At 37.7% G+C, this 26,658-nt stretch overlaps 1 protein-coding gene across 10 annotated transcripts in view; it reads right to left on the bottom strand.

Moving 5' to 3' along the window:
• DTNB (dystrobrevin beta) overlaps positions 1 to 26,658 on the bottom strand; it is a 218,432-nt gene that overhangs the window by 182,259 nt on the left and 9,515 nt on the right. For 9 of the 10 annotated variants that reach the window (XM_067294496.1, XM_067294497.1, XM_067294500.1 and 6 more), the window contains exons 3-6: positions 17,761 to 17,828; positions 13,698 to 13,778; positions 11,573 to 11,786; positions 7,282 to 7,367 (exon numbers count right to left, since the gene is read on the bottom strand). In XM_067294496.1, coding sequence (XP_067150597.1) covers positions 7,282 to 7,367; positions 11,573 to 11,786; positions 13,698 to 13,778; positions 17,761 to 17,827 — 448 coding nt within the window. In that variant the 5' untranslated portion in view covers position 17,828. Of the gene's footprint in view, positions 1 to 7,281; positions 7,368 to 11,572; positions 11,787 to 13,697; positions 13,779 to 17,760; positions 17,829 to 25,758; positions 25,784 to 26,658 lie in introns of those variants that run through there. The other variant, XM_013961153.2, reaches the window with a different exon arrangement.

Below are 26,658 nucleotides of genomic sequence, written 5' to 3'. Positions count from 1 at the left end.
ATGTGCTAATAAAATTTCCTGATGACGTGGTATCATACTTCAATTCTCATAAAATTTCAGTTCAATGCTACTACATTATAAACATTCATTATTTACCAGGGAGAATGAAGAAAAATCAGAACTATAAAAACCACTGCTCCATTCCCAAAAAAGCCAAAATAAAACGGTGCTTGTGCAATTTAAGATTTCCTTTTTCTAAATATCTGTAGGAGAACTTTTACTTTATAAATAGAGCTCGTAATACCAGCTACTCATAAAATTTTCCAACACTTCCCTCGAGTTTCTTTTCACCTGCTTATAATTTTGCCAAAATCAACTGTTCTGTGTTTTCCATTCAAGGCATCTGCCTGATGCTTGGCAGTTTCAGCTGAAGGCTCAACCATTTCCCCAAGTTAAAAACAAAACAAACAAAAAAAGGCAATATCATTTTCTAGGATAACTGCCCTGGGTGTATCCTGTGTCTCAGTTCTTATGAAGTTGTCAAATTTAACCCTACAAATTCATACAGTATTTGCTAAACACTAGAATTATTATCAGTAAAAGCCCAGAAAATCAATTTAATATAGACAAACTAGCTTGGCTGTGCTTCTGCCAGGGCTGCAGTTTTTCTGGTCTTAATTCAAAATACATAATACCATAATGACAATCTGAGGAAACACAGGCCAGCCAGTCTCACTGCAGTTCCTCGGAAAATCATGGAGCAAGTCTTCTTCAAACACATTTCCGGGCAAGCGAAGAAGGTGACTGGGAGCAGTCGCAGTGGATCTACGAAAGGGTGAATCACACCTGACTAGCTTGACTGCCTTCTACGATAAAATGACTGAATTTCTGGATGTCGTTCACCTCAACTTTAGCAAGGCTTTTGACTTTTGTATCACTCAATATTCTTCTATTCAACCTGGGATGCTACAGCTTTACAGCTGGAGAGGGGAACAGGATCAGGCCGCTGGTACTGTTCGTGCTTGCCCGAGTATTTTCCGTCTATGCCGATCCGTGCGGCTGGTTGCGTGTGCGTCTGTGTATACGCGCCTGCTGGGAACAGGTGTCCAGCCTCGCCACTGGTAGGTCTGGGCATACGGAGTTGCAGCAGTCCTACCTCTATCAGACTACCGGATCTGACAACTCCTAGACTTTATGTTATAGACAAATAAGATATAAAAAGCATACGCTGAGCTTGCTCTATTTGAATAGATGCAACACCACAACAAACCATATATTATTATTACTTTGAACCACTAATTAGGACCAAAAGAAAAGCCCTCTTTACTCCCACTCCTCCAAAATAAATAAATAAACAAATAAAAAGCTTCTAAAACCCAATCCCTCCATTCCACCAAACCAAAACCCCACAGCCAGGCTAATTCACCAACAGCAGATTAGCTTTGAAGGCCTTTATTGATGTTAAACCTAATATTTAGCATACATTATTATGTGAAGTCTTATCAGAGCCGGATGGGGAGAGAAAAAAGGAGTTTGTGAGCAAAGGAAGCCAAGGAGCACTGTTCAGGTAGAGCTAATCATTAGAAAAACTGGACAGCACTCAGAATTAACAAGGTGGAACCCTGACTTACTTGAAACCAAGTGCTGTTTGTAATCTACTTGCAGAAATAATGAGAAAGGAGACACTAATTACTTCACAATGAATCTATTTGAATGCCAAAATGAAGTCTTCCAACATCCAAGTCTTTTCCACTGAGAACAAGTGGATGTCACTGAACAACTCCCATTTCACATGTACTTTCAGACACTGTATGGAATGAAAAACCCTTCATTTGCTTAAATTTTCAGAATTCAGAAAATAAAGCCTGTACATATGCAAGCACAGAGACCAAAATTACTATCATTCATATAAATTATAAGATTAAAAAAAAAAACCACCCTAACTACAAATTACTGGATTTCCAGAAGGCCTGATGTTCCAACCGAGTTGGAACTGACAGACCATTTGCAAAACAGAGTGGAGGTGGTAGAGGGGGAAATCAAGAGAACAGGAGTAAATTAGAAACAGAAGTAGTTCGATAATGAAATGGATCCGAAACCAGAGAGACAAGTGGGAAAGACAGGAAAGGCAAAAATAAAACAGCATATTTGTAATGAACAGAAGAAGAAATAAAGAATATAATAACAGCTGATGAAGCTCAAACAAAAAGCCTGTTCATCCCAATAGCAGATGGCTAAGGCAAGTACATTCCCCAGAACATTCTTCCACTCGCTGATAGTGAGTTTGTATTTAGTAAGCCTTGATGGAGTTGCCTTCAGTGAAATTGGGTCAAGGAGTAATTGGACACTACAAGAGTTTGGTACGGGCAACATACTTTGACAAAGTTTAATGGCTTAAAGAAACATGGTTGTGTGTTGTTTGAATCTGTCACATGCTCATTTCAGCTGATGCCCTTTAGTTCTTGCATAGGAAGGGAAAAGGAACAGTTGTTCCCTACTCACTACAAACATGATGTTCATGATTATATAAAACTCTATCCCATCCCCTACATTTTTCTTTCGGGGTTGAAGATTACTACTCTATCTAGTTGTTCCTTATACAAAAGGCTTTTCATACCTTTGATGATCTTTCTGGTTCTTCTCAGAAAAGATACAGCAGAACTGGAAAAGGTACAGTGATGCACACTACAACAGCACTAATCGTTCAAAGCACAGACGTATCATGGATGAACACAGTGCCTTAATAATGCTCGCTATTTTGTTCTTTACGTACTTCCCAATATTTGCAACATTTGATTTGCTTTATTGGCCATTACTAAACATATAGCCAACATTTTCACAGAACTGTAACTCCAAGATCGCTTATCTGAGCAATAACAACTGCTTTTTAGCTAACCTGTGTGCAAGAAATTAGGATTACACCCCAACTCCTCCAGCATGCACCATCTTCCATAGATTCACACTGAATTCACCTACCTTTTCATTGCACAGTTATTCAGCGTTGTCACATCTTTCTATGACTCTGCATAGTATATTTTAGTTTTTACTACACTGAATTACTTTGCATCATCAGCGAACTCTCACATTCCTGTTCACTATATTTTTCCAGATCATTTATAACAGTGTTAGACATAGTTTAAGCCCAGCACTGAACACCAATCTCAATATAGAAAAAGGATCTTTATTGCTCTTCACTGGTTGATTTTAATTAATCATTTACTCATGCGAGGACCTTACCTTTCATCCCTTTCATCAAAACTAAATTTCTTTAAGAGCCTTTGGTAATAGACCTTCTTGATTGTCTTTTGGAAATTCAAGGCTGTATCAGCCAGAACTTCCTTGTCCATCTTTTTACTACCTCCTTTAAGGAACTTGTATAGTTTTATGAGATGTTCCTTTACAAAAGCCATTTTCCCCCACAATAAAATCTAATCAACTAATTTACTACTAACAATTTACCCAGAATGGATGTCAGATATACAGATCTGCAGGTCCCCACATCTCTCCTCCCAGACTTTACATCATATTTTCTTTCTCCTGCTCCTTTGGTCCTGAGAAAGTTTTCAGAAAGACAGGTAACCTACAATAGTTAATAGTTCCGTTATTTTATTACTTTTCTTGAGTTCTGGTGTTATTCAAAAACTTATTCCACTAACAGTAAGACACACTTCCTTCTTTCTCCTCTTCCCTCAGAAGAGCTACAGCATGACACTTTGCTAAGCAAATCCATGACTCACATGGATAAGAAACATCCCTTAGGTTTTCTACTATACCACTATCTTCTCAGGGCACTCCTTTCCTATCTTGATTCTCTGCTTGCCCTATATACTTCCCTGCAGAGCATCCTCCTTCAGATATAATTGAAAAAAAGAGTATTTATTTTTCCTTTTTTGCATCTTCTGCAATTTTCCCCTGAAATTATTTATTGACCTGCCTTATTGTGTTCATATTTAAACTGATGCAGTTTGCACAGTATTTTTTAAAAAGCTTCAGGTTGATAGGTGCCTTCCTACCTCCAACAGCCTCTCTTACCCACAGTATAACTGTTTTGTTATTGTGGTCTGGTAGGTTGTTTCTTGGGGAAGAGGGAGAGTGTTTCTAAAGACCCTCTTTAGAAAGACTAAAGAAAGACTCTAAAGGCCCTTTAGAGTCTTTCTAAAGAATTTTTAGCAGACGGAACTATGAGCTTTCCATCTACTAGCATATCTTTAAGCAGTCTCCATGATTCCTGCAAAGATTTCACCTTTTGGATGGGCCTTTGGTTGTTTTTAAACAAGCTGTTTCATTTTTATGTAGATACTTTTGGAATTGTAACATATACTGCCATGGTAAATTCTTCTACTTCTGTTGCCACGAAAGGATAGAGAATCTACGCTATAGTGACCGTTATGAGGAGGTCCTTCAACAATATTTTTTAAAAAAAATTTGTGCGCATTGCCCAATACCTGCTTTCTCCGTTGTAAGTTATCTGACCAGCTTTTCCATGAAGCAGTTTTTAATGCAACATCTAAAAATTTGGTCTTAGCTTAGTAACAGATAATCATCATATCATTTACCCAGTGGGACATCACTGACATTATGTCCTCCCCAGTTCCTCTCAAAATATCACATTCATTGTTGCTACCTTAATCAGGTGGGCAACAGCATTGTCCCAGTGTTGTTCACTTTCTATTTAGCTCTGGAGTTTCAGTCCAGAGTGCATTCTTTGCTACCAGTCTTATAGTAACTTATTTACCCGATTTTACTCTAAACTTTCTTTAATATTTTAAGATCTTCTATCCGCCACAACCTCTGTCTTTTCCATGTAATTTGCATCTTAGCATTTCGATATCTTAATGATTATCTTCCTTCCTCCAAATTCTGAAATTATTTCATCAATCTCCTGTTTTAAATTATAATTTCTCATGCCCTCACCTTATTATTTAGACTTCTAATATTCTTCTAAAAACACATATGCACTTGGTCCACTTTTTCTATTTTTGATGCCCTGTTTAACAGGACTGTTCATTCAGATTGCTCTTTATCATTTCTTACCTGAATTCTGTCTGCTTCTCCCCTTTCACTTCAGTTTATCATCAAGATTTTACAACTTCAGTCCTACAAGATCCTGAATCCTGATCTTGAATCACACAAGATCCTACTATCCCGAATCATGCATTTCTAATTTTCCACAGTTTTCCATATGAACTCTCCTATAGTCTTGTGTTTGAAACACTAACAGCCTGGTTCTACCTTGGTCTAGAGAAAGCTATTCCCTCCTGTACACGTTTCCTCTATTCCCAAAATCTCCCCGTGTCTAACCCTACGCACGGCACCGTGAGCATTTCAGAGAATAATAGTTTGGAGGTTCCAGTCTTTAACTTCCCATCTAAGCTGAGATGAGGAACAGGGCCTGGGAGGGACAGAGGAGCCGCCACACCAGGCAGCGCAAGTGAAGAAACTGGCAAGACCTCACAAAGCACTGGCAAGTCGTATTAGATTTACAGTCACGGACAGACAAATTTTTCTTTCTCAGTTGACTCATAAGATATTATATCTGATAGAACAACATCACTCACCCCCAAAAGAGATTTCATAGAGGCATGGTCAACTAACCCTGTCATAAAAACTAGCCTGAGAATATCAAATGGTGGGAAGTCAGTGTGAATGAATGACAAAGAAGAAATGAGTTTTAACACTAAATTAAAAAAAAAAAGAAAAGAAAAGAAAAGTGTTACTCTGCAAAGCACATGTCAAACACAAAAGTCATATGCTCTTTGGAAAATGATGCTGCACATCCAAACAAAAGCGTGTCAGGAAAATAGGGACAGCAGATACTGAGGAGAGGTCCTGGAATTACAAGGCAAATTAAACATCAGCTGATGAGATTTAAGAAAGAATTAAGTAAAAGGCAGGACAACAAGGACATAACAAAGCTATAAGAAACAGCAGTATTTACTGAAACTGGTCAAAAGAATTTCTTTCAACTTGTATGAGTGTCAGTTAAGAATTTTTACAAAAAGAAAAGTTATAGAAGGAAAGGAAACAGGAGTCAACAGAATTAGGAAAAAAAGATAAAGGGAGCTTCAAATACTATGAAGAAAAGCGGACACTATAAAGAGAGAGAAACTCATTAAACGCACAGATTTTTCTTTAAGACTGACAGATCTGTTAAGTAGGACTATTAAATCAGCTGTCCTTCAGGTGAAAATGTCTTTACTATTCACTTTTTGAACCAATGTCTTGTAGCTAAGCATAATTCTCTAAATGGTATCTAGTCTTTGTCTGACAACATCAAAAGTTTATTGGTTCCTATAACATTTAATTCCGATGATTAATCGCCCTTTCCATTAAAAGGTCGCTCTTCTATTTTCTACATGCGTTTCAGTAATACCCTCTTCTGTCCCAGGCTCATTCTGAACTGCTCATCTTTTGTGATCTCCCTCAATACTGAACCATGTGCAACCCTAAGAGTAACATGCCCATGCAATGACTTCTCATTGCCAATTGTTTTTCCGGCCTTATCAAGTAGTTTCATTCAGTTCACTAATATTTTCTATTGTTTTAAAACAAATAAAGAAATAATTTAATACTGCAGAGAAGCCTAAAGTATTAGAGTGAATGACAGGCATGGTGACCAGAAGAAACAAATTCTTACAAACTAACTTTTATAAAGGGAATTCAGCATGAGGTTAAAATGGCAGGATCTGAACAGTAAGCCTGGCACTGCCAGTAATACTAACTTCCATCTACTCAAGGTTTGGGGGGACGGGGGGGACTAAAACAAACCCCCACCCACACCATAAACAACAGTATGCCTTGCCATTGAGACACAGAACACAAAAATTACTACTAAAGAACAAAAGACAACGTTTATGGATAGCATGTTCATGGAAACAAGAAAAACAGGAAGTAAGACTGAGGAACAGAGAACAGAAATACAATTAAAAAATAAGAAGCTGGAATTAACCAAAACAAGGCAGAGAGCCTCAAATGAAGTAGAAGATGCACAGAAGCCCTCCAACATCCCCCAAAAAACTGGTACCTAATTTAAGATTACTGTCAGAAAATTCAAACTTACAGTTTTACATTTAAAAAAGAGCCCGAGCATTTCAGTATACACAAATATACAGGTAAAGCCTATTCCGTAACAAACTCAGTATGTTCTATGGCCAGTAGGTGGCATGTGTTACAAAAATCTTAATATAGCAAGCTTCCCATCAGTTTAAAGATTGCTGAAGAAGCAAAAAAGTTAGTTTTCAGAACTTAATACAATAAAACATGTGACCAAAATATGTGAACCAGCAAGTTTTGGAAGCCAAATATTTCATATAATGGCTTGATTTGCTTGAGAATACTTACATCTTAGTTTGTCCAGAATTTTCCCACCGCACATTGTCGCTAACATAGCTTTCACTGAAAATACCGTCAACTTCCCATGGCCCTCACTGTGAAAAATTACATGGTAATTAATTACTACATGGAATGATAAGTAACAAAAATATTAAGGATCAGGAAGAAAATGCATAAATGCCTGCCATTAACTGCTAAGATCTGCCAAAAGTATTTAAATTTAATATAACATGAAAACAGTAATAACACCACTATTTTTAATACATTAGAAGAGTTAACAAGTGCCTAATCACAAATCAAGTTCTCTTGCAAAACTATGGAAACTTCATGAATGAGCAGAGACTAGCATTTGTCTTGTTCATCCCATAGCTGTCCTATAACAGAAGCAACATTGTGTGTTAATCTTTTCCATTAAAAATACATTTGTTCACTATATGTCTCTTTCCTCTGCTACCTCCATTACTTCAAATTTTTACTCCTTGATTTAAACTCTGACATTCAGAAAACATTTTATTCTAAAAATAGTACAGTAATTGACAGCTTACTGAGACGTTATATGACATTCTGAATATACATAGAACAGGAATAACCAGAGCAGTGCTTTGTTCTAATTTAAGCTAATAAGGCTGCCGTGCTATTAGAACAGATGGCACAATTAGGGAATCATTTCCTAGTATCAGCAAGAGAAAATGAATTTGTCTTTATGGAAAGCATGAAAAAGCCCTTTCAAGACCGTATGATATGCAGAAACATCTACAGGCATTATTCCTGTTACCAAAAAAAGAAAAATAAGCATGAAAACGTCAGGGAAGCAAATTGCCAGAATCACAGAAAGAGGCTTGCTGGGAGAAAGCACATCACAGAAGAGCACTGCAGCACAGATAACAGTAACGGTTTCTCCCAGTTTTGTGCTAGCCCAGAAGGCATTCACCCAGCCTCACCATCTCCACCACTCATAGTAATAAAGACAGGAGTTAGAGGACTTCCAATATATGATATTAGACAGCTGCAATACGGTGATTTTAGTGAAAACCCACTGTTACTGTGAAGTTGGTAGAAAGTTAGCTTAGCAGTGCATCAGAGTGCAACAGGAATATGCAAAAATACGGCTAATAGCTGTGTGACTTCTGAGCAATTTATTCCCAAACAGAAATACTGAGTCAGTATCTTCAACTATAAACAGCAACAGTGGCACAAATTGATAAACTACCAAGAAAGTTAAGATCACATACAGAAGAAGAAAAAGATTTAAAATAGCTTCAAGTAACCATTATTAAATGTATTAGATCATGTGTACTCTCATAGGAAATATGGAGAAGAGGAAAATATTCTGTGAGTGTTAGACAGAGGAGGAGACCTAGAAAAACTCAAGAATACTTTTCAGTGGAAGCCAGGTGCTTATTTTACATTTGCACTTAGAAGACTAGCACTAGAAAGATTAAGAGTAAAATTCTTCAAAGTAAATATTGCCTCATGGTATTGAAGCAGTGACAACCGCAGGTGACTATAACCATTAATATCTCCTGAGAGGGGACAGTCTTACCCTTACAAGACAGCTTACAGTGCCCTCAAATATCTGAACCTAAGTTTTTCTCTTTGGGTCTGCCTCTGCTGAGATCCCGCTGATTAATCAAGAAAGAAAGAAAGTTGCCTCCACTGCAATCTGGTAGAGAGGTGTGGTTATTAAACAACTTGCCAATGCCTAAAGTTGATTTTTGTACCAATGTTACTCAGTCTTCTGAATTCCTCTCTGAAAGGAAAAAGGACAGAGCTTTGCAGATTATTTTGAAACTCTACAACAATTCAAAATTCTCAGGATTGCAAACAGACCTGGGGCACTTGTTTAATATAAAATTCTTTTTTCACTAGATGCCATTTGTCAGTCCCATTAATTTTCATGGGCTGCAAGTATTTATCATGCTTCCCAGCTTCTCTGCATCCTCCAGCATGTTGAGGTCCCTCTGAATGCCAGTGCAACCAGCTGAGGTATCATCCGCTGCTCCCAGTTTTGTATCATCCGCAAACTTGCAGAGGGTACACTCTGTTCCAGCATCCAGGCCATTAATGGAGATGTTAATTTTGGATCGAATATCAACCCCTGGGGTTTACCACTACTGACTGGCCTCCAGCTGGACTTTGTGCCCCTGATCACTGCCCTCAGAAAACTGGCTGAGCTGCCAGGCTCGGTCTCACTGTCCACTTATCCAGCCTATACTCCATCAGCTTGTCGAGGAGGATGTTATGGGAGATAGTATCAAAAGCCTTGCTTTAAAAGAAAAAGAAAAAAAACCCCACTGCCTTCATCACAGATGGCTATCAGCTTTCTGATGTGGTCAGATATAGTCTAAAGGGGTTAAATAGGGCCAGGAGTTCCTCTGAGGTGCCAGTAGTGGATCAGGGTCCTTGGAATGTGAAGGGAGCCCAGTGGGAATAACAGACTTCGAAATAAGCTGACAGCACTGTCAAATATCCATGTGAAGCTCCATGGGAGAAAACAGCAGAGAACATCACATCACACCAAAGCCCTTCCTTCTCACAACACAACACTGTATGCAGTACGAGCCGTCATTTCTGTACCGTGATCAGTGTTGTTCTAAGGGTCCCCATGAAGTGTTCGACATGAGGTTCTCATACTTAACCTAACGTAAGCTCTAACTTAAATACTTCCATGGGGAAGATGCCAGTCAAATCTTTGATTCCTGTTATTATTCAGTGGAACGCAATTGCTCTGTAATGTTACCATCAGCACCATGTTGCAAACAAACTACTGGATTATGTGTATTCAAGCGTTCACACAACTACCCAGTGATACAATTCCAGTACAGGTGTGTACCCGTCTTTTATACAGCTCTGCCAGGCTGATGAAGTCCTGGAGTGGGGGCCTCAGCCCTGCCTCTCCCCTCCCCCTTGGTCCTTCCATCTTATCCTCCCATTGCATGAGACAGAAGCTGTGAGGCTGCACTTTCGGTACCACGTGCCAGACACAGGAAGCTGAACAGAAGCTGTTGCACTGTGCTCAGCACAACTGGGGTGCTTGGGTTCCAGAAAAGCAGCAGAAATTGCAAGGTTTGGGGCAGGGACAAGACAAACACACATCTCTCGCTAAAGCCTCGACCCTTTAAGCCAGGCCCCAAGAACATGACCGCTCATATTTTTAAAGTTTGTGTTTTCTAGTGCAATCTCTCTCAGGTCATCGATTAACCCTTATAGCTTCTCTCACATCTAATCCCAAACAGAAACTAAAGAGAAAAATGCACTGATCTGATTCTGTGGTCACAGAACTGTTCTTGCTTTCTGAGCTTTGTGTTGTTTTTATCTCTGCCCTGAGTAAGAAAGAGATTCTACTGAAACCTCAGACTCTTCTGGGAAACCTAGCTTCTCTTCTGGTCAACTCAAAAAGAGGGTCGGGTCAGGTCAGGAAAGAATCAAAGCCTGGAGACTACAAACAGAATAACTATTTGATATTGAGTGCTGCAGGCTGTCTCGGGTCAAACTCCTTGTTCTCTATAACAGCTTTCAGGCCACAAGCACTTCTGTATTGTTAGGATAGAGGGCAAAAGCAGAAGAAAGTTAAGAAGGAGATAATATCTGACTGTGAGAAAGAGATGAGAAAGTTTAAAAAAAAAAGTAAGAAGAAGTGCTAAGCAACAGCTATAGATTTGCAGTTGCGACTCAGAGCTTACAAAGATAACATCTGCCCAAGAAGATAAATGTATCAACCCCCGATGAAAGGGGCTGCAAATGGAACACAAAAAGGGACACAGAAAAGGTGCAGGCAGTACTCTGAACAGGAAGTCATGAAACTTCTTTAACCAAAGAAAGGAGAATCTGTGGGGTCACAGTGTGTCAGAGTAGGAGCTGAGCTAACTTTCAAAACAAGGTAGCTTTATAAAATGGTCTTGATGACCAAGATGAACAAAACATTTCAACTTTTTAAAATAATGCTATATCACAATTAAGTTAACATTATTTTCCATTGCTGCATACAGAACACAGTCACGCTTGGTCTTCAATTCAGATACAGGGCACTCAGCAATTTGCAAGCTTCAGAAGGCACTAACACATCTTTCTCAAGAAAGCATTTTTTAAGACAGAACATTGCTGCTGTGGCAATATAAATCTCTGCAGGCACTACTATGATATTAAATATGTAACGTGCAACATATTCTCAACATATCTCAATTTCATGAAACTGAGAAATAATATATGGACAGTTTGCCAGAGATTCATGCAGTTGTTGGCTGCATTCATCTAACTAAAAAAGAAAATCAGTTTAAATACAACTAGAGGAGTTACTAGCCTGTCATACGCTGCTATCATGAAGTTGAGGAGAAGGCTGATGGATTGCTCTACACTGATTTGGTGAGTAGAAGGAAGGCGTTTGTTTAGCTGGTAGTAGATAGATGAAATGATTGTTTCTAGTCGAGACACGTTGATCTCTGTGTTATGATCCAAAGTGTTAAGGCCATTATCTCTGAAGGCTTCAATCATATTCCAGATATCAACAAGATGAACTAAAAATAAAGGAAAAAAAATTAACTGCTATTCTATAATGCATAGAAGCTTATTTTTATGGTATTGTTTTTGAATACTATGATAGCTTTTATTTTGGAACCAACAATTACTTATTCATATCCAAAATGAGAGAGAGTCTTGATACTCAGTTTGTATCACCTGGTGAAAACTAATAGAGCCTTAGTGGCCAGAGTCCTTGCATGCCTTTTATTCCACCCTTGAACATCTGGATGTTCTGATAGCAAGGCTATATAAAAGAGAATTCATTTCAGAAAATATCATTTGTATTCAAAATTCACTAAAAGATTGGTTACAACTACTAATTTTGAATATGCTCAAGGCACAGGCTGACTGGTAGTATTCCAGTATTGAAGGAGGAACTTGATGTTCTAGTTAAACTATAATCCTTTCCAACTGATCCCATTGCCAAGTCCAAGGCATAGTACTTTGTAAACATACACCTAGAATTCCAGAGCGTGTCCCCAAATTACACTGCTATACCTTAGCACATATCTAAGTGTTAATGATGTCATGAAAAGGCTTTCCAAAACCACAGTAAGTGATCTGCAGGAAGACATTATGCAGTGTTTCAAATTTTTTCAAAGCTTGAAAGATATGCATGACTGTGAGAAAAAGTCTAAGGTTTCATCGGTCCAAACAGAACGTGATAAAACAGTTACAAGGGACAGATTTGTTTGCTAACTTCAAAAATTTTTGATCATCTTCCTTAACTCATATAAGAGAGTTTGAAGTAATAGTCTGATCTTTAACATTTCTCACATAAAAAACACACAAAGACAAAAAACAAACTACCTTTTCACACCAAACATATGCCCCTGGATCGCTGTCTGGTCCAAACAGAGATCGTAAATATGCAGTCTCATCTATGCATCCATGCAGGGTAAAGGTTACTCAAGGCACATGCACGGCTATAATGAATTGGGCCTGAAGCGTGTAATGCACCATAATTAGCATATCTTAATACCTTCTTTTTACCGATTAAGGAGAGATTGTTTAATACAAAAGCGTGAACTGCAGACAAGAGCTAACAGTTTTGCACAGGAATGAAAAAGTAGCAACCTGTGCAATCAAACTAAAGGCACTGCAGCCCTAATGGATATGTATATTCCCAGGTCAGCTGTGCTGTGGACATATAATTTGCAATATGCATTTGTGCATATCCTCTGTGGGACTCCTCAGCTCTTCTATCCTCTTCCACACCAGAAACACACTGATTCCACTTCAATCGCTGGGTGGGGGGAAGATTTATTCCTACATACATAAATCTGTCAAGCTTTTGGTTGTTCAATTTTGTATTAGTAATAAAAGGCAAAGTACTAGCACATATTAGCCCTTGGATTAATCTTTGATTTGGTGAGCTATTTAAGGTCAAAGGAACATAGAAAAGAAAGAAAACATACCTTAACCAGTATGGTGTAAACTTAGAAAATTCTCTGAGGTTGCTATATTACATAGAGATGTACCACCATGATCAAATCCAGATACTTTCAAGCTAGTAATTATCTTATGTATCACCATACTCATATCTGCCTCTAGCTGTCAACTGGCTTGTGGTACACCACAATGAAACAGAAGTTAAAATAGCTTGAAACTGTCTGCATCCAACAGTAGACAAGCAAATTTACGGCAACTGAAATATATCAAGCTGACCCATGTATTTTAAATATTTGAAATACTAGAGAATAAAACTGAAGCTGTTATAGAGTAGTTAACGAAAATCACTGCTTCTTTTTAATTACACATTTAATCTCTATTTGGTTCAAGCAACAACTATTAACATTGTCTAATAATGTTTGTTTACTCTTGCTGTACTTAAATTCACATGGATAGAATATTTCAAACCATTACACATAAGAAATTCATGAAGATAAAGAGTAATTATAACTTACGATTACATCTTTTTTGTACAAACCGCAGTTTACAGGCTGTCCGATACGTTGAAAGTCTGATGACATCAAAGTTCTGAGCCCCTACGAATAAAAAAAAGCTTGTATTTTTCTTTCCTCCATAACACTCAACTTATTTGATGAAATTACTTTAAAAAGTGGCATGACTTTTCTCTTCATATACATAATCTTTATCATGTGAAAATGACAAAGATTTTCATTAGGTATCTCATAGTCCTTTTTAACAGTATATTAAAAAAATGACTTAAGTTTGAGATCACCATGACAACTCCTAAATCCTTAAATGTAAGTAAGAATTGACTGAAGTAGGGAGTGGATAAGAAAGAAAATTGCACTGGTGTTGGAAGACATGTACACAAGAGCAAAAAGGGGTTTTCCTATTCTAACTGCTGCCTGCACGTGCATTGCAGCCTCCACCAGAAGCACGCTTTTGGTCTCTCAAATAGATCCAAATCAAATGAGGAATAGAAAAGAAAAAAAGAAAAAAAAAATGGAAGAACAAAGAATGCTATCCTCACCAAAAAACTCCCACTTTTAAGGGTTTAAAAGCATTATACCTTCAAACAATGCAGTGTTATCAGCATCTTGAAAGATCTGAACGCTATCATCTATCCCTAGTCTGTACCACACTACCAGTTCCAGCCCCTCTGTAACTACTGCTAACACTCCAAACTAAGCAATTTCAGAAAGTTTGTTAACCCTCTGCCAAACACCAAATTGATCTATGCATTCCTGTACTAATCAAATAACATGATAAATGATGCTGGGATGATGAAGGATGCTGGTCTAAAGTCCAGTAGTAGACATTTTTAATTTGGAAGCAGCAAACAATCCGAGTTCTGAAGACCAATCTTTATGAAAAACAAAAATGCCTTTTAAATGGCTGCCATCCAAATAGCATTGGTTGCTCCTATGATAAATGCAGTTCTAAGATGTACACTGGAGCGATCCAGTTGCACGTGGGCAATGGCAAGGCTGCACGTGCATCCTGCGCCTCTTGTGTTTTCACAGCAATGCATAAAAGCAGGTTCTGCTGTAGTCCTTCACACTTCTCTCATAACTCACAGCCTAGATGAATAGCAAAGTGAAAAACAGGGAAGAAGGTGACTTGTGGAATCCAGACATCCAGAAGTTACTGTAAAAAAAACAAATAAGCTATTCTCCTGAAGAACGCCTCTGACTGCCACATCAAGGTCATGCTCAAAGGTCAGTAAATTACTCCCTGCTACAGCATTCTGAACTCAGAAACCAACCGCTTGCAAATTCCTCATTTGAATTACCTTTCTGTTTGCACCCACTGACTCACAGATGCAAATTTGAAAGAAGGAAAATCTTGTCTTTTAGATAGTTTACTACAGATTAACAAAGACAATGCCAAAGCATCTGTATAAGTGCCAAAGCTTCTGCTAGTTCTCATACAGACTTGTGCACTGTCTTGAAAGTGCTGTACCAGAAGAATTCTCTCTCTTCATCACTGATGCAGAACACTAGGTGTAAAGACTCTCCACCAGAATCAGGGAGAATGCTGACCAACTTCCCATTCGGGACCCTCCATGACAGCTTACATAAGATCGGCACTAGACTGGGCAACATCCGATGAGCATACTGCTTGATAGTATGGTGTAGCGTACTAGATTATTTCACCCTGTCATCTTTAGCAAACCAATCTCTGATACACTTCAGGAAAGTGCTTGTCCTCATCATTGTTTCTGGCTAGGTAGCATAAGGAGTATCAGGATCCAGGACCAGAATAAAAGAACTCGTTTTGTATTTCCTATGCAATATTCTTTTGAAACTCTCAATTAGGGTGCATAGGGGCACACTCCTTTTCAGGAAGCATGTAGATTTTCCCACAGATCAGAGTCTTCACGAAATGCTCAGTTTAGCAGAAACCTTTCTGGTGTCCAGTCCCTGCCTAACCATACATCTCATGTCACAGGAACACATGCAGTACTGCTTGATCCACTCCCAGCTCTTACAGCTTTGATTGCAGCTGCGACCGGAGCACGTAGACAGCACCTGAATGGAAGGCTCCACCACCCTGTCTCAAGTTATAAAAAGGCCATTTAACAGCTACGTGTAATATGGAAAAATCTGTTTTCTCTTCCTGTCTCCCTGCATCATCTGCCACAAAAGCTTCAAGGGGGTCATTCTTCTAAACCATCTGAAGATAAGAGGGATGCGTTCAAGACAATCTGTAACTCCATACGCATTCTGCAGTTCAGAGAAATCAGACTAGCTTGCACAGAATTCTTGCCTGTTAGACAACTCCACAAATACTACAAAAGCAACAAAAATGTCCTTGGGTCAACCCATGCCTGCAAGGCCATCAAGTTCAAAAGGTATCACGTCCAATTTGGGATAATGCCATAAAAATCTACTCTTGTCTCAGTTAAGCAATAATCTAAATATCACTTAAGTGAATTTGCATATTGACCAACATCAAAAGGTCACTGAAAACATCAATTTTACACATTGCAATATGAACACAAAGGAAAACGCTTATGCATTCACCTTTATAAGGAAATACTCCACCACAGGATAGACAAGGCTTGAAGACCTTAGATTTCTCATCTGACATGGTAAAGAAGCATATAGAGAAAGGCTGTTTCAAATGTCTATACAGCAGCAGTTTTACTGACAAACAGTGAGAACACAGCTTAAAAAAAACAAAACAAAAAGACAAACAAAGAACACCTTAAATAAAGTAATCAAGATAATCGGAGGAGTTCTGAAGATTTTTAACCACTTAGCCAAAGCTAAAAAATAGCAAGTCACTTTCTGTTCTCTCTTCTTTGAGTCAGAGATTCAAATAAGGTTTTGAAGGTCTTTGAAGAGAGTACTGGAGAGAAATAAAACTATGTGGTCATACTTCAGTACTGATGAGATTCCAGCTTCTAGCAGAAATCATTATCTGTAAGAAACAGTTAAGGAGGACTACACACCTAGCTGTCCTAACTGATCACAAGATCACTACAAGACTAACGTGACACACCTAGAAAAAGACAATCCTAATACTCAGATCTATCTGCCAGAGCTTTTTTGGTAGGAAGCATTATTGCCCTTTTACAAGGTCCTAATGAGATTTCATCATGAATAATTCCAGTCAACTTTACTCAAGCAAAACAAAACCAGGGCAGAGAAGGAGAATAAGAGATGAGGTGCATGTCAGGAAGGCTACAGGAGTTAGCTTTTGGCTTGTCTAACATGTGGTGCAAGGGGATATGACTATAAATTCACAGAAATGGATCAAGCTGGGGAGGAATACTATCTACAAACTGGTTTCACATGAGAAGAAGCAGGTATAAATTAGCCAGGAATATAAATGTTCTTGAAATTTTAAGACACTTATAAGAATGATGATTCAGAAGTCTTCCAATAAAATAGTGGCATGAAAATATTATTTAAGGTAGACATTCATCAGCCTATAAATGGGATTACAGGACATGCTTGCCTAACCTAGGAAGTTTCATTTAGTCCTGTGTTCCAGTATGGAAGTTAAGTAACACGATGATGTGCAAGCATACAATCTTTAACTGATAACTGCTCACATCTTTTTAAAGTAAGTCTCATTCCTTTAAGTTGTACTATCTCTAGATAGTTATTTGTATTGTAGTAACAATTACAGCATCACTTACAGAGAACGGTCCTATACAATAAACCACCACCACCACCACCACCACAAACTCAGAGAGTTCTCTTCCCAGTCACACCAGCATCGTGGTGCAAATTTAAGTGGCCTGCATTTTTTTTTTCTTTAGTAATTGTTCAAACTTCATTCACATTTCTCATTTACGGTGATTTTCTGTTTCTTAAAAAAGAGCTTTACAAAACCTGGAAACACATGACTTTGTAGGCAGTCATAACCCATTTGTATTCTCCTCCTGACCATAAATAAAGATCTATCCTTCAGCAAGCAGCCAGGATGCTTTTCACTAGATGAGGCAACGGTCTTGTGAAAACAAGATGTAAATGATCTGCTAAAATAGTCAAAATGAAGCTCACAGTAAACAGTAAGTGACTTTGTCTTCAAATTCTTACTTACTCATTTCCATGAACAGCTGTCTCTTCTCTGCCATTGTCCTCCTCCTCTTCCCACTCTCCTCAATCATTCTGGAGACAAAAATTGCAAACACTGTTTGTGCTAGAATTTCTGCCTCAAAAGCAACTTACTGTGAACAAAAATATTTTATTCATCATTCAAATATTTCGGTTATATTTGGTAAATGAGAGGACCAGTAGAAAGAAATGGATATCTCTCCATAACTATAGTATTCCATAGCATAGTGACCTATTTTAGGCTTTTTAATACCTTTTAAAGCTGGGTGTTCTGCAGTAAAGATGAGAAAACAATATGGCAGAATTAATCTAAAGTTTGCAAAAAACACAAGAATTGCATACATATAAGCAAAAATATTATTTAAAGAAATCCTCTCTTTTCAAAGAGATTTTGTTTCCAAAATACAAAGCGAGAAAGACCTCCCTCTGAGCAGCTGAGCCAGTGAAGCCTAGAACCCTACAGATTTGCATCTGTTAGACCCTTTGGTGTTCAAAGGTGAGAGCTTATATTCCTTTTCCTGGCTGACAGATTAATAACATTTCTCTTCCCTACTTATGTGTTTTGATTTTGGTTGTAAGAACTTATTTAACTTTGAAAACTGCTGCCCAAGTTCAAGTCACATTTGACACAGAAGTAAAGGTCTTAAAGACATGGGTCTCAAAGTGACAGCAAGGGGAACTTTTACCCCAAGGTGAGGAAGTATAATTCAGCATCTCTTATGTCTTACTTCATTATGTAGTCCTAAAAGACAGATACTATATTTTAATTAACTTCAATGAAAAACAAGGGACTAAATTCAGTATTAGTGCAAAATTTCACTTGAAATCAATATATTAAATTATTCTTTTGCTACCAGGTTCACCAGGTAATAAGCATATATATTTTTAATACATTTAAGAAGAGGGGAAAATACCAAACAAAATTATTTTACAATTATACCAGAATCCAACTCTAAAGTGAATTAGTCAGCTCATCCTCATGCAACATGGCAGGACAGATTTCATTAGGCTTAAATGTCAACCAAGGAAAGGAAAGTCGTGTCTTGGCACTAAATATATACTCACTGACAGACTTAACAGCTTCGCTCAGCAGTCTTCCACTGTCTGTTAATTATTTTCTGGTAAAGATCTTGCATCATATATTCACCTTGAAAGCCACCAAAACCTTTTTCTTACCATTTCATAAAATGAATATAGCCAGATGGTGGTATAATGTAATCTGTATATATATTTTATGTCCTTATTTTTATTGCTGCATAAGAAAATCTTAGACTCAGAAACAATGTGCTTCTGTATTACTTTTTTTTTTTTTTTTAGAAAGTCTCAAAGGCATTTTTGCAGACATGTCAAAGTTCCTTCTTTTCAGCTTCCTAAAATAAATTGATTTTGTTAAGTCAAATGAATATATGCAAAGGAAGCGTTGCAAAGGAAGTGCCTTATCTTCTCAGAGTTCTTCAAAATAAATTATCTCTACATGTACTTCACTGTAGATTGTAGCATGTGCTCCAAGAGCCATACACAGGGAAACTTTACCTGTGGCATTCATTTTGTCCATACACACGCTCCAGCTACCCTCATATGCTGTCCTCAGTTTAAGAGGCTTTTTGTTTTGGAACTACTACTATTCCCTTAATTTCCTCATTGCACAAAATATGCATGTCATCTTGAAGAATGCCAGTTACTGTATCAGTAAGTAGCTTTACTTCAAGTGCTAGCCCCTCTCTAAATTCCACAGCAGATGGCCTGCAAAGGGTAGATTAATTGCCTTGTCTTTCAAAATGTTTTTAGTAGAGACTATTTCATCTAGACATAAAGGATAATACTATTCTAGTCTTCTGCAACACCAAGGGGGAAAAAAAAAAAAAAAAAATCAGGATAATATTAAATCTCCTGGTCCTTAGGCTTTGAGTGCAGGTCTCTCTCCTCACCCTCCTAACCTCATGCTTCCAAGCCAATCTGTTTTAGACAAGCCTGGAATGGGACTTGTCTCACATCAAAGCTGCAAGTAAGTGATGCTAGAGATACCGTGACTGTTGTTTCCATTAAATGTGGGATAGGAGGTCTGTAATAATTGTCTTCAAGAGCCCATGGATGCCAGCTAAATCCATGAGATGAACTTGCTTCAGGATCTTCACAGAAGACACAGAAGTGCTACCAACCAGCAGGAAAAAAGGTACCCGTTCACCACTGCTCAAGAGACTGTGCAAGTAGTACAGACCTGCTTCTGAGGGAAGGACTACAGCAGAGATAAAGCAGGGTATGTGAGTAATGTGAGTACTTAATTCTGGTGCTGTTTGGTAACACATACATTTAAAGGTGTGACACTACCATGACATCAGTCTCTCTTCCCACTAACACTTTACTGCTTTGTGAGTGTCAGGATTTTGTTTTTTAAAGACGTCATTCAAGCTGCACAGACCATGGTTATATAACACTACTATACAAAATTTACAGCTAAATAGATTTACCAAGATGCACGCTTTCAAAATTTTAAAGGAGCTAGCGCTACCATTCATACACCCTGCAAAGCAAATGAGTAGCTTATCTGTTCAACAATACCCTTGAAATGAGATCTTTGTAAGTAATCGGGTCTCTCCATGATTGGAATGTGCTACAGAGAGACATTAAGGTAGCATGGTTAACCCGTAATTCAGGAACTATCTTGTACAGATTTTTTTTTACGGTCTCAGAAAAATCATGTCCAGAGGAATGTTTTCTCAGGACCACTTCCAAGTCTCTTACCTTTCTTGAAGGAAACAAAAGATCTGAAATTTTCAATAGGTTAATAATACCTGCTTGCTGAGAAAACAAACGGTACTATTTAGATACACAAACTTTTCTTACAGATTCTTTCTTCTGCTATCTGTGAGGGACTGAACATCTAGAGAAACGATCTTTCTGGGCCAGAGAGTTATCCATTCCAAGCCAAGCAATCTGACTGGACTGAGAAGTTTAGGAGACAAACTGACAGATATTGGAAAAATTGTGGAAGTGACACTAGGCGTATGAGATTTATTAGAATAGCTGACAAATCACAAATTTTAAAGCCTGAACAATCAGTAATATTTCTTACTGATGGAATTGGGAGGAAGACAGACAAAGAGTTTGTATTCACTCTTAGCACTTTAAACCTATCTTAAGTTCAAAATAGAAGTGAACTAAAACCAGAACAACTACAATTATGCTAATATGCAAACGAGAGTACACAACATCAGAAAGCCAGAGAGGTGGACTGTAGTTTGTTCTGCATTGTTTTTTAACATTTGTGGTACAGTGCTTAAGAAAAGTGCTAAGAAACATGCATGGATCAAAATGATATGGCAGACAAAAATTCTCCAGATGGACATATGCTCACCTTACAATGAACATACGCAGAGAAAAAACACTCAAATATTTGGTTTATGTACCATTAGGCAACAATGCAAATTAAATGGGGATTCTCCAATAACACCCTACATGGTTAAGCAGGTACTTGCAAGCTTTTTCTACCCAATTTTATCCTTCACATTTGTGACTAGTTGCTTCTACACACTTGATATCTACATCAATAGATCGGCAGTGCTTAGTATTAGCGATACACATAGACCAATGCGAATCTTACAGAACTGTACTGCATTTTCGTACTCTTTAGCATATGCTACCGTATGCTAACTATACAGCATATGCTATATCACCACCCTATGCAAAAGAAGTCCCAAGTCCATGCCCTATGGTTTTTATTGATATAAAAAGGGCAGTAGGAACACTTATCTAAAACTGTCTATCGTTTACACTGTCAACAGAAGAAAAAGATCTTATATATTCACAAAACTTCAGCTTTTGACCTGAGGGTTTCCATAATGGTGAGCCAGATGAAGCTTGTTGGACTTCAGTCATAAAAAAGAACGGAGATAAAATGATTAAGTGGCTTAGAAAAAGAGATATGCTTAATTTTGCTGTAAAACCTTAACCATTTTGTTGCAAAGTTCTAATAAGAAAATAACACTGGGCCACATCCATCTTGCCAAAGCAGTATCATGTCTCCAAAAGCAGCCCAAAGTAGATATCTAGGGAAGAATGGAAGAATGGGACAAGCACACAGTAAAATTTCCTGAGAATACACTTTCAAGCTCCAAAAGTTTGCAATGTCAAGACTTCCAGAGCCAAATTGATTCTCTGGAGTTAGTAACCATCTACGGCTTTCTCTTCCACGAACCAGTCTGCCTGTCCTTCACCACTTATAAACTTTTAATGTCCACAACACTTAGCAACAAGAAATTCCAAGGGATAAAACCCATAGTTCACCAAGTCACCTTCTTGCATTCTTTTGAACCTGCCTCCTCCTATCAGATTTTGAAGTCTCGTAGTTCTTCTACAGGGATGGATAGTAGGGGGGATGGGGGGAGAAGGGGGAACCACCCTCTCCATGACATGCATGATTTTACAGATCTCCAACATATCTTCTCCCCAGCTCTCTTCTCTTCCATGCTGAGAGGTCCCAGCTTATTTTGTCATTCGTTCTACTGAGAGCACTTTATGCTCCTGTGAGTTCAAACTAAAACATGCGCGTCAGGAAAGCTGAAGAGGTAAGGGCTGGGCCAAGGAAAGGACACACCAAGAGATGACTAAAGCAATTCTGGCGCATATAACTAGGAAGAGTCGAGGACAGAAAAACACAACAGACGGAACAAGGAGGTGAGACAGAAGTGAAGATTAATACTGGATTACAGCTTTGCACAGGAATGACTGGAATGGCAATGAGTAGCAAGGCAGAACACATGGAATAGTATTTGACTTGGACAAGTTGAAAGATGACAGGTAAAGATTAAAGGTTCTACAAACAGCAGAAAATACAGCTTTTCCAAAATACAAAAATTCAGAATTTAACTTTTCCTATATCATTGAAATATAAAAATAAAATGTATTTCATTTTCCTTAAGCTGTTGATCCAGAGAAATGACAGCAGTCACTCCATTAGCTCCAGTGCAACATGGAGGTGCAAATGGATATAAACATTAGAACTTTACAGATGATGACCCATGCATGAATCAATATGGATTCAGAAGGTGAAATTAGGAAAGAGTTTTAACATGAAAACTACCTTAAGTATTAGCCCAGATTTTTATAAAAACAATGCTTAAACACTGCATCTTAGTGCATGTGAGTAAAGGGAAATGATCAGGACTGAAAGGGGCACATTAAAACTCTAAGGTGTTTGACATTGTAACCTTAATATGCCTTTAAACATAGCCTTAAATTGCATACACAAAACCCAAACATACCACAGTTTAAAAAAAAAAAATTATATATATTTTTATATATATATATATAAAATAAATACTCTGGTCAAAACCTCAGAAAACTGCTCGATTTTCATCCATTCCTGAGCCTTGACAAACCTAGACAGCACAACTAATTTCTGTAGAACTAATTAAGGTAGACCTGACAATTTCTTACTTCTTCCCTTATGTTTCCTGCCTTCTCCCCTTCAAGTGCTTCAAAGTTTACGTAAAGTTCATCAAGAAGAGTCTATACATTAAGATATTAACATTTTGGATTAATATTGTTTAATCAAAGAATCTGCTTCCTTTCTTCTCCAATACTAAATCAATACTGTATTCTAGAATAACTACACAGAAAAGGCAGGTTAACAGAAAGGCCCATACATCAAAAAGAAGCCTCAATAGCAAGCAGAGATGGAAGACACCTCAACTTCTCGAAAGCCAATCACTTTGAAATACAGGCAATACTTCTTGATATTTGTATGAAGTCAAACAGAAGCCACCCACTGAATTTTACATAGTAAATTTTAAAAATAATTCTAATTAGGTTTAGAGAGGTTATGCTTTAACTAGTCTGAAAAAAATCGCTTTAAAAGTAACAGTAAAAAATGCAGTACTCAGTCCTGTTTTCTACATGGTTCTTCTGCATGGTTTGGAAACCTGTAAAATTCCATTCTGCACTCCTGGATACTTACAGATTTTTTTTAATAGGAACATAAGAAAGACCATAGTAGACTGTACCAGAGGTATGGTTCCTCACCATATCCTTCCAATTATTTTGGACTCATTAGCATCTAGTTTCATTTCATGCTGGCTCCTGCCTCCACCCATTTCTGCACCGGAAGAGACATGAACAATCCTCAGACAGTCATCTCTTTTCCAGGCTGAAGAATCTGGACACTATATAGTTATTGCACAAAACCTGTTCCTGCTTTTGATTATCCTTATCACCTTCCTCTATATCTTTTCTTGTTCTGTTGTCTGCTTTCAGAGATGAAGGAGAACAGAACTGTGCACTATATTTGACATACAGGCACACCACTGCTTTATACAGCAGCAATAATATTCCTGGTTTTATTCTTTTTATTATTAATAATTCTTAATATTCTATTACCTTTTTGACTACAACAGAGCACTTGCCAGATGTTTTCACAGAACTGTACCAAAGCATCAGGATAGTATTCCTGAGGGGCAATAGATAGTTCAGAGAACAGCAGATATGTAAAGTTAGGATTGCCTGTTTCTCCTCTCCCCTCCCTACCCCCATTTACATAGCTTTGCATGCATCTACACTGGCAATAAAGTAGCAGATGAAATTCAATTACTAATTGAGACCTTCTAAAATTCTTAACAGTTGGCTTGCATTTTTAATGATGATTTCTTTCAGCAGATGTCTCATTATTCACCCTCTGTTCATTTATCATTTATGAATATACTGCTGTTTAGTACAGTGATGGAATGAAGTTAACCTAGGAAGGCTGAGACTAGAAGGAATTGATCTCTGACTCATTAGTTAAAGTTCTCTTCTGCTAAAGAACGTAATCTTGCTCTTAATGTTTTTCTTACTTCTACTCTACTGAGGCAATTTTAGCAGTCCCCTTCTCCTGCCAGTTTTCTGAAACAAAAATCTGTACTCTGTGAGATAAACCTGCTAAGACAACACAAAAGTCATGCTCAAAGTAAACACTATACTCAGAACTGAATCTAAACAAATTCAGAGATCCACAGAGTACTTCAAGTGAGAGTAGCAAGTTTTTCTAAACGTGTAGAATTGGTGCAAATATAAATAACTAAATGATAACACTGGAATTAAATTTCTTTAGCTTTAATACCACTCAATTCAACCCAAGGCTAAAATCTCAAGTGCTTACAGAAACGTGTCTGGACACAAAACATCAAGACTGCCTGCCACTAAGCTTTTCAAGGAAGAAGAAAACCTGAAATCTCATAAAGATGCAAATTTCACACACACACAGAGGTGTTTCACCATGAACATCCATTTTTCTTTTTCTAGCAAAATGTTTTATTTGTACTTTAAATAGAAAAGCAGTACCACCAAATACCTTACTCTGCTTCTATTCATGGTGATGAGACAGTGAGCTTATATGGTCTGTTCTGGATGATTTCCACAAGTATTTCTTCCTCAAAAAGCCTTTTGTAATATTTAATAATCTGGAGAGGTCATTTACATTATGAAAGCTCTTGCTTCACTTAAGGATGAGGACCAAGAGTAGGTTCAACCTAATGCAATTTTTTCCTTAAAGGCTGTTAAAACCACCGCAGTTGAGTTTCTGTGCCTCAGCAAAATTCTTCTAGCTAGATGTCTCCCAAAGTTTCAAGGATTCTGGTAAGCACGGAGATCTGGAAGCAGAAGTATATTCCACAGGTTTTGGTCTTCATATCAGCTCTTGCTCTGATAGCATGGGCTCAGTTTATATTTACCACCTAAGCTGGAAGCACAGAAAACTCATAAGAAAGTGCACAGATGCTCTGCCCAAGTCTGACTCAATGAAACACAGAAAACTTCTCCCTGCAGTGATAGAGCAGTTCTTGAATTAACAGCGAGAACCATGCTGGAGCCATAAAATATAGTTCTGCTTTATGTCAAGAGGCAGTAATTTTGTTAAAGGCAAAAGAAGCAAATCTGAAATCAGTTAGACGAATCCATTATTGGCAGAGCTTATTTTACCTGTGAGAGAGGTCAGTACAGTTACTGATTCTACCTGTGGTCTAGAAGGCTTCACAGTGAAGTATGTTCAAGTTCAAATCAGAAGCAAAGGCATCAGAGTTGAAGTCACTGATGAAGCCAGCACCTAAAATTGAGCGGATGTACTATGACTGCATTTGCTGATTTATCTTCAGTGATATCGAAAGTAAGCTACAACCTGCTCCAGTTTCAATTAGTTCTGTTGTAACATATGTGTTCAGCTAACTTCTCAGTATTCAGTTTCCAGATAGATGCCACGAGGCTCTTGAAAATTAACAACACATTGTATCATGACATCAGTAATTTTAGTTTATATATATTAAAAAAATTACATAAAATATATAATATAAAAATAAGAAATATATATGTATTTGTGTGTGTACACACACAAATACATTTTTTAATGCAGTAAGGTAAGGTAGTCCCAAGTCCCATGGTAAATTTTATTTCAAGATATCTATTATTTAAATTCATAATGCTGAAACTTAAAGGAGAATTATCTACCCTGTGGTAAAATATTCACTAAAAAAACAAAACAAAAAACCCAAACACAACATAATTCTTATTTGATAACCTGGGGGGGGGGGGAAGAGGGGAGGGGAGACAATTAAATGCTATCAATTATTTGGATGTATTAGTCGCAAAGTAATGTTCACCTTAAAGCAGAAATAAATTGTAAGACACAGCACCTTCCAAAACTACAGCTGAGTATGTGTTTGCTGCAAACCTTCGAAAAGTTTACAATCTTTTTCTACGCATCCAACTTCTACCTCTTTCTATGGCTACAATATTACTTTTTAATGGCTTCATGAATAATCCATATGACAGAATTTATATGAAAGCTAATTTACAAATTCCATACCAGTAAAGGTAGAGACTAGTACACAGTCATTTTCACTATCTAAAATACCTTAAA

Source organism: Apteryx mantelli, chromosome 3 (assembly GCF_036417845.1).
Source record: "Apteryx mantelli isolate bAptMan1 chromosome 3, bAptMan1.hap1, whole genome shotgun sequence".
Lineage (NCBI taxonomy): Eukaryota > Metazoa > Chordata > Aves > Apterygiformes > Apterygidae > Apteryx > Apteryx mantelli.
Note: the sequence above shows the minus strand (reverse complement) of the source record. Positions and strands in the feature narration are given on the sequence as shown.